Raw genomic sequence first — 9,240 nt, 5'->3', positions numbered from 1 at the left:
AATGCACAGTTTCTTTATTTTGTTGCTCTGAGTTCTTGCATAGCTCAATTCAATATTTCTGTGAAAATAGTGGTTAGATTTCTGCCAAAATACACACAATAATATGAAAACATTTCAGATGTTTCACTGTACAAAAATACAAGAAATAGAAAAACTGTTTTTCAGATACAATATTAACTGTTTATATTCTGAATATCTCAAATACAATATTAATCTTTAATAATGACAAATATTCATAGCTAAGCCTTTCGGAAGAGGTAGAGAAAACAAACACTTTAAGTAGGGGCACAGCTTCACCCAAGTATAACATTCCTATTTCCAATACTGCATTATATTGTACACAAAATAACACACACACACTGTACACACAGAGCTACCCAGAGAGTCTCACTCCAAAACACTGTGGGCCATTAATTCCAGTACAGGCAGTAGGAAAACTCTTAGTGTGTAAGCTTTTGGGCAACACACATAAAGTTGTTTTAATCACAATGTAGATGCATTGGGCTGGAACATGTTTGAGAAGATATACAAATATATTTTATTTTAATTTATCTACACTTGTGTTTAGACATATCCCCCTGCTTTCTACAGGGAAAAATAAACAGAAGATTTTAATTATTTTGTTTTGGAGTTCAATAAAAATCAAAATATTACTAGTGCAGAGAGATTTGGAGATTTGAGTAAGAGGGGACATTTTCACTTTTCCAAGGTTAGAATATTCTTTGTAAATGGAACTTACAAGCCTAATTTTCATGCCAACAGTAGTTTTGGCACAACATGAATGTCTCTGAAACATCAGATAATTGTTTTGGAATGAACCTCTCATATGTAAGTACACAAAGTAGATAAACACTGTACAAGCACCACGTATAAAACACACACATACTGTAGCTAAATACACAGGCGCATGTGCTCTGGCACACAAACGCATACAGTACAGTAAGTCTGACCACACATGGAAGTTATCAGATACCACAATCACACAACATGAAAAAAATATATGTATCTCAAAACATCACTTAGTCATACTTTTTCAACACAGCATTAAATACAATTAAATCTGAAGTAGGTTGTTGAGAAGTGCTACGTTTTTAACCTTAATAAATGTGCCATATGCATTTTGAGACAGTTCTGTAATCATTGTGGACACACCACACTATTGTGAAAAGACTGGCAACATCATTGCATTTGATGTAAACTGCATTTGATCCACTTTGGCAGTAAAATTTGATGCACTGTTTTATAGAATGAAGGAGAGAAAGGTTGCATTTTCTTTCAAACAGACAACAATGAAAGTGTTGAATTTATCATTGCATACTGGTGACTATAAACCTCACATCTTATGGTTTTGCATCGACTCAGGCCGGTTCTCTCTCAGACGAACATCTCCTTGTTGATCCACATGAGTGTGCGCGTGTCATTGGGTTTGCATTCGTACTCGATGCTGTTGAAGCTGTTGCCCCACTGGCAGTGGTCCCTCTTGTTGTAGTTGTAGTATTTCACCTGCCACACCGTTTCAAACATCCCTGCTGTTGTGAACTGAAGCAGAAACACATGTGATGATGAGTGCATACATACACAGACTGTTTTCAGCCTCTTTCAGTGGCCTGATTTGGACAGATTGCAATACACACACACACACTCTTAAAACATTAATGTAACTTGGGCCTGACCGATAAATTGGTTTTCTGATAAATCAGCCGATATAAGCTATTTGCAGATTAATCAGAATCATTGTTTATAAATGCTATTCAGCATGTTATAAACAACATTTGTTATAAACAAATATTATATTGGAATTGGTGTCGGTCTTAAGTCTTGCACCCTAATTTAGACTCACACTATATTATCATGTGTAAAATTACATGAAGGTCAAATAACGAGGAAGCATACTGACTAGACAGATGGATACATGCACACACAAACATACAAACACACACACACACGTCACATCATCACAGAGGCACTGGGTTGTGAACTCGACAGATGGGTAGGATACACATAGACACAAACCAGATGATATTGTGTTTGTAAGAATTTTGCTAGCAATGTTTTGGAACTTGTATTCATCCTATATGTCTCCTTAGAAGATTAAAATGTTAGTAACTTGAACATATTTCAACATTTACATGTCACTGCTGTCATTACCACACCAGGAACCACAACAGCTGCATCCTCTGAACATCTGTGTAGTACTGCGAAATTTGCACTCTGAACACTGGGAACTCATTTTAGGGTTAATGTTTAGCACCCAAAGACAGTGATTGTTGATTTGTCAGAGGTGTGTCTGTAACATCATGTCTCGACTACAGTACTTTTTCAGGGACCAGTGTGCTGTTGATCAATGTGCTTGTTACATGGTTAAGGACCTAAACAATTCAACACAGTATTGATAATTATTTATTCATTTATTTAATATTTATACAAGTCCTCAAATACAATTTTCTATTTTTTTGTCTTTATGATAGTATATTATAGTATAATCTTTATAATAGTATATTACAAATAATGAGGTTTTTGACTTTTGGTCACACAAATCAAGACATTTGAAGACATCACAATGTACTGTAAGAGAATGGGATTTTTGTTTTTCATTTCCACTATGAACTGACATTTTATAGCCCAAACAATTGAGAAAACATGGAAACACCTGTAACCATCAGGACATACTGTAGAAAAACTGTAACCATGGAGACTTGTGGTTGGCAGAATTGTAACCATAGCAACCTAAACACGTGGTGAGAGCGCCATTCAGTATTTAACCTAAGAGTTATACGCTAGCAAACACTCAGAAGCTAAAGTGATCATTTGATTAAATGATGTGGCTGTAGATTTTTTTCTGTCTTTATTTCTCTTAATCTTTAAACATATCAGCATGTCAGCTACACACTTTGATACTTTGATACTTTGAAGGATTGATCATTTTTCTTACCAGCTGTGATTTGTAGTTTTTAGCAAATATCTGAAACAGATTAGACTTGTGTATTTGTATGGGCAAAGGAGTTGATCCATTTTATTTCTGAACAAGAACGGAGATCTGTGGTGCAGAGGAATAAATCAATGACCACACAGGAAAATATATGTGTTATTGTTAGACTGATGGTTGTGAATAAGAAAATATACTGCAGAGTATCACCAGACTCTTCTTTGTATGTCTGTTGTGTGATATGTTTGGCTATGCTGTTTAGTTATAAAATGACTTTTCAACATTTGTCTTTTCCTTCCTCTGCCTTCACATTAGAGTTGGTTCCCTGCCGTTTGTGCATGAACGTCATACCTGTATGCTGATTTGAACTGGCTGCCTCTCTCCACTCTTGGTATGTGCCACCCCCTCTGTGTCGTACTGGCCAGCATAGACGACTGACTGTGGATCTTTAGATTGCTGCTCCAGTGGGAAGGTCACCCCACCTATGCTCATTGACCTTTAGACAGGTAAGCAACACAAGAAATTATTTAGTCATTCTGGAAAATGCAGAATTCACGTAATTCATTACAACATGACTGCGGGGCACATATTTGTTAATATGTGGCACAGGAAAATATTTTAAAAATTTAAAAAATAATAAATAATAGATTATAAACCCAATAAATGTTCTGGTGACAGAGAGGCCAGTAAAGTGCTACAAGAACATGGATCTTTTGTTCCAAACAGGATTTCAAGTTGACATGTCATTTGGTGATATATGTGTACAGCTGTGTTTCAGGAGCATGCCCTGAATTCACTTCTCCTTTGCATCATGTGTGACCTATTTTCATAGGAGTCTTGTCTGTGCATGTTTCACAGCCTGATATTCAGATATCCCACAATAATCCTTACATGCACAAGAAAGCACAACAACATTCATTACATAATCATGAACCGTAGGGAAATAACAAGAGGTCAGTGACACAGAGCCCAACGCAGGAGTCTTAATCTCTGGTGGATTTGACATGTGGCCAACTGGGGTTTATGCTGCCTTAAAGTGCTGCTCGTAAAATCCCACTTCCATGTGCTAAACTTGGAAGTACGGCTTGTTGAGCCCTAAATTGCGTCTTTTGTGTGATACTAATATAACAAAAAGTGTGAAAGATAAGATAGGTTTAAGTGGTGTTTTCACGAAAACCTCCAATTTATGTTCTGTGGACGCCCCTATTCCCTGCTGTACATGAATGCATCATTAAACCCTCTCCTTGAGGGGAGACCTCTCCTTGGTTCTTTAATTAACCGTGATGTAAAGTAATTATTCGCTGCAAATACTACGCGTAAACGTGCTGGCGATGAAGCAGAAGAGGGCCCCCATTGTACAGTGTTTACATTTGACACACGGAAGATAACGCAAACAAAAAGGTGCATTAATGGGACAGTGAGTAGATTGTCTGACAGTGATGCATTCAGTCAGAAAATCTCCATTATTTACACAGCTCACATGCCTAGGTGGGAAATATCGGTACTTCAGCCACGTTGCCCTCATTCAGAACATGTCTGTGATGCTCGTTAGTGGTTTTTGTGACATTTTTCCAGAATAAAGTTTTGGGAATATGATGATAGTCAGAATATGTGTTTAATAATTTATCATTAGTAGTTTGTTATGAACAGTTCGGTGTCACCCACGGTTGAAACAAAAATCAAAAGCTACCTACGTGGCCTCGACCGCTCCTGGTTTAACGACCACCTCGATTTTATACTTGGATCCTGTCAGCAGCTTGATGGTCCGGGTCTGTCCGAACCTGGCGCCGTCGGACTTGAAGTACACTGCGGTGTTGTTGGGAAGCATCTTCAGGGAAATCCCAATTTTTACGATTTGAGGGATGTCGGCCATGTTTCCATGTAGCTAGTGTATCTTCAGAATCAGCGGAATCGTGGGTCTCAGACGTCAGTCAGTTCAGGCAGACGGAGAAATGCCCATAGCAGAGCGCACAGCACAAGGGAAATGCGCCGCGGTGCGCTCCGTAATCCAGTCCAACCTGCAGCACAGGCCTAATCCTGACCAGTGCTCTCCCTCTCTCCCTCTCTCTCTCTCTCTCTCTCTCTCTCTCTCTCTCTCTCTATTTCTCTTTCTCTTTCTCTTTCTCTCTCTATATCTCGCCACCCTCCGCCTCTCAGAAAATCTCTCTCCCTCTCTCTCACACCACGTCCTCCCATCTCTCCCCTCCCATACTCTGAATTTCAGCCCATTGTAAACAATATGGTTGTCGCTGTCCGCGGTGCTGAAGTTGTGCCAGTTAAAACCCTGAACATGACCCCATCAATTCATCCTCGGACTCGGATATATGCAGCAGCACAGACTGGGATGGCAATAAAAACGGACTCCATTATTACCACAGTTTACGTAACACAGCCGACAATAATAAAGAATATACAAATACAAATAGTATATGAAAATGTAGTATATGAGGTATTAGATTCATCATCCACCGAAGGTGAGGTACATGTTACAGATAAAATAATTGAAAGAAAATTGAAGTGAAGTAAAATACAATGTTAAATCATCAGTTTCTGCCAGTGTGACCTTATTATAGTCGTATAATAATTTTGCATTAATGCAATATTAATATAATTGTTTAGTACAGAAAAGTTCTAGACTTGATGACAAACTCAGATATTCAAAACCAATAGCAAAGGACTTCCCAAGTCCTCATGTAACCTACCCTTGTCATTCCTATGTCTCACCACAAGAGGACGCGCTTTAATCACTGCAGGAAAAACATCTAACATGTCTTGTTGATGTTGAGCAGGTTGTTTCATCACCATGAGAAGCGCTGGATGGATGAAGTAAAGTGCAAAAAACCCTCCCAACTGACTGAAATAATAGAAACGAATACGGAAAATGGTGATAATGGATGCTATTTCTAAGACTGAGCTGACCCATAACATAACATCATCATATAACTCCTGCGTCTTCCTTCATCTCTGTTGTGTGGTCAAAGAAATAAGGCATCAATTTTAATTACACTTTTATGCATCTCACCTTAAAGCACAGTGTTTGCCTCTGAATACGTCTATTTACAGGTAGAGTGGTTGGTGTGGTTGACATAACCAGGTCTGTATAAAACAAACAAAGCAACTAAACTAACTAAACATCGGTCTATGGGTCGCATGATCGGTCAGTGGGGAATCTGAAAGCATGAAGGGCGGAGGTAGAGAGCGAGCAGACCACTTTCTCTGCTGCACCTGAAGCCCACTGTAAAGTCTGCTTTCCTCAACTAATGCCCAAGTGCTGATTAATCTTCGGCCAGTTTAATATTGAAGTTTAAGTTTGGCTGATGTCATAGGCTACTGAAATGTAATCTAATCATAGAGTGTGAAAAGCAACTTCATGCCCAGTTCCCTCCTTGAGTCAGGTTTCACAAGAAGAGATTGATTATATGCAGAAGTGATTATTGCGGGGACTGGGGCTGAGTATTGTCAGGTAAATTGTTATGGGGCATCGGGCAATTTCCTCGCCTGCGTAAAACCTGCGTCATCGGTTCACTGGTGTGTTTTGACGTTTCCTCAGTCAACATTTATTATTACATTTGAAAATCAGACGTAGTCACAGAGAACACCTACTAATTCGGTGGCTCAGGTGGTGATCGCAGTGCTGAGCGCTCCTCTGTCCGATGCGTAAAAGAGCCGTCCTTTGGAGCAGCCGCGTTCGGGTCTGTACCTTTTGATAGAAAGAAAAACGGCGAGTGAGAGTTAGAGAGGAGGGAGAGTGTGGGTGGGGGGAGAGCCCTCCCCCACACTACATCTCTGTCTACATGGATCCACTCCTTCATAACCCAACTCTGTTCCAGCTTTGCGCAGATGGCAAAGTGTCCAAACCGGACTGTGACCCTTCTGAAACGGCCACAGGATGATAAGATGAGAGTAGATTAGATATTTATCTTTTCACCCCCTGCTTTGTTTTATTTGGTGTATAGTGAAAGTAAAAGTAGCAGAACACCATCTGGTGCAAGAACAGTTGTGAATGTGCTACATGTAAATACATGCCGGTCGCCCAGCGCACTTTAGGACTGCGCTGGTGATGCCATGCCGCGAAATCACACCGGCGACGAGAGCGGCGGCACTGGGCTGTGGCTGAAGACCTCAACGGGACACCGGGTGCAGGACTACGCACTGAAAGATGTAGAGTCTGGGCGGAAGACGATGAATAACGCAGTGCGAGTCGGTGACGGTCTCATGTCACCCGCCATGGCAGGTGCGGTGGGAGCGGAGCGGAAGCAGGGCGCCCGGCTCAGCCTGCTGGGGAAGCCGCTGACCTACAGCGCGCAGAGCAGCCGCAGGAACGCGCGATACCGACGCCTCCAGAATTACCTCTACAACGTGTTGGAGAGACCGAGGGAATGGGCTTTCGTCTACCACGCTTTTGTGTGAGTCTCATTATATAGAGACTGTATCAGCAACTTCATTAATATTTAGGTTCACATCTAGCACAGAAAGTGTTAATGAAAAACAGTGATTAAACCTAATATACAGTATCTACAATACATCCCATTTAAATGTAATTAATATTGGCTGTTTTCATAATATTGACCATTTGGGGTGGATACACAGCATCATACCGTCGAACTCATGTAAGTTGAATGGGAATGTTGTCTCTAAGGAAAAACTACATGTGTGTGTGGAAACACTCACTTCCTTTCTGTTGTGTTACATATGCAAATCCAGCATCCTTCACCCAGACCAGCATACTGTATAAACACAAACACAGACATGCTTAGAAACACATCACAAAAATACACACTTCTCTCCCTTGATGCCTCTTTCCTTTTCCTAATATTTCTGATGTTGATGCTTAATGATGATGTACTGTCTGTGGCTATTATCAACCGGGTTTTTATTCTTTTGATTAATTTATTGCTATATCACTGCATGTCAGTACAGGCTTTCTTTTGAGTGTGATCACCTGTTGCTGGAGCCACAATCTGCACAAAACACTGGAGACACAGAACCTAGAACAGTTTGAATTTGGTGATGTACCTCCAATTATTAGGAGTATTTATAAAACAGCATTATATTAGGCTCTGTGTCCCCTAGGTTTTCTGTAACACTGCAAGAACCCCAGATCTGGGGCTCTTAGAGAAGGTCAGCAAGCCGGTGAATGTAACATTAACTGCTACTCCCTTGCATGATCTTGAGTTGTGGATTGGGGAAAAATCCACTTTTACAGCTAATATGTCTCAGTTGTTAAATTGAAAACAGCCCTTCAGCTGACCACAGCTTGTTTTTTTTCTGGTGTGAAATAGCTGATATGGCCAAAATGTCTGATTTTAATTCTACTTAAAAAAACAGCATCCAGCTTCCTTTCTCTTCATGCAGTTTCAATTAACCAGTATGAAGATTATTGCTAACATTTGGGCCCAGCATTCCTGGTTTATGTGTGTTCAAACTACGATTTGTTGTTTTTGCTATTGCCTCATGGTGTTTGTGCCTTAAGGGTGTTTGTCAGCATGACACACACTTACTGTAAAGTGTATTCATCCACAACAGTTGTTATCTAGGTTGTGCTCATATTGCTGGAGGTAGCTTGATCATTGGCACAGGCTGGCAATCTGCAAGGTTCTTGATTGTATTTTACTTTATTTGCTGTGCTGTCTCTGAGCTGCATGTCATTCAATCAGTCTAGGCAGAGCTGTGAGTTGTTTAAGTTTGGGGTTTTGTAAGTGTGACTCATTTCTGTGTCTGCTCATATTTGGTAGTATAGTCAAAGCTCATGTTAACTACTGTTTCTCTGGGCTAAATACACGTGGTAATGTGCAATACATTATATTGTATGTGGTCATGTCTTTCGGTGGAAAAAACTGTCAGAATCAGTGTGTTTAGTGTCTGTTTTTCTAATTACATTTATTTATTTCAATATGTGGCAGATTACTACACAGAGAGAAGGGCAGACTCTGCATTATCACAGCTATAAATATTCCAACACTTTATATCCTTTTTCTCACTACGTCACTGTTTACATATACAGTATCTACCAAATATACATATGTCTGAATGTATCTATATGTATTTTTTATGCACATGCATACCCATCAACCACAGCATGGTTGGAGTGATGAGACCTCACATCCCTTCTCGTTCCAGCAGAGTGATTTTGGAAGAGGAGCGCTGTGAGAATGATGAAGGGGAGCTGTCAGAGGAGGGGCTGTGAAGCCGGATGTTGACTTTTTATTTGCTCAGGCAGGACAGCTGAGGTCTCAGGGGTTAAATCGTTACATCTGTTCACAACCCTGGCATCCCACACTTAGTAGTTTTGATCAGTATGGAACGACATCAAA

General features: G+C 40.2%; 2 protein-coding genes across 5 annotated transcripts in view; one reads left to right on the top strand and one right to left on the bottom strand.

Annotated features, from left to right (window-relative positions):
• Positions 1–637: 637 nt before the first annotated feature.
• cnrip1b (cannabinoid receptor interacting protein 1b) lies at positions 638–4,799 on the bottom strand. Its single transcript, XM_026309899.1, has 3 exons — positions 4,621–4,799; positions 3,278–3,422; positions 638–1,539 (listed from the first exon to the last, which is right to left on the bottom strand). The coding sequence occupies exons 1-3, from the start codon at positions 4,797–4,799 to the stop codon at positions 1,375–1,377; spliced, it is 489 nt and encodes a 162-aa protein (XP_026165684.1). The 3' UTR covers positions 638–1,374.
• Positions 4,800–6,774: 1,975 nt separating this feature from the next.
• The window catches only part of kcnq5a (potassium voltage-gated channel, KQT-like subfamily, member 5a), a 70,954-nt gene continuing 68,488 nt past the window's right edge, over positions 6,775–9,240 (top strand). For all 4 annotated transcript variants that reach the window (XM_026309897.1, XM_026309896.1, XM_026309895.1 and 1 more), the window contains exon 1: positions 6,775–7,332. In XM_026309897.1, coding sequence (XP_026165682.1) covers positions 6,992–7,332 — 341 coding nt within the window. In that variant the 5' untranslated portion in view covers positions 6,775–6,991. The remainder of the gene's footprint in view (positions 7,333–9,240) is intronic.

The sequence above is a fragment of the Mastacembelus armatus genome, chromosome 15 (genome assembly GCF_900324485.2).
Source record: "Mastacembelus armatus chromosome 15, fMasArm1.2, whole genome shotgun sequence".
NCBI lineage: Eukaryota > Metazoa > Chordata > Actinopteri > Synbranchiformes > Mastacembelidae > Mastacembelus > Mastacembelus armatus.
This window is presented reverse-complemented; position numbering and strand designations above follow the sequence as displayed.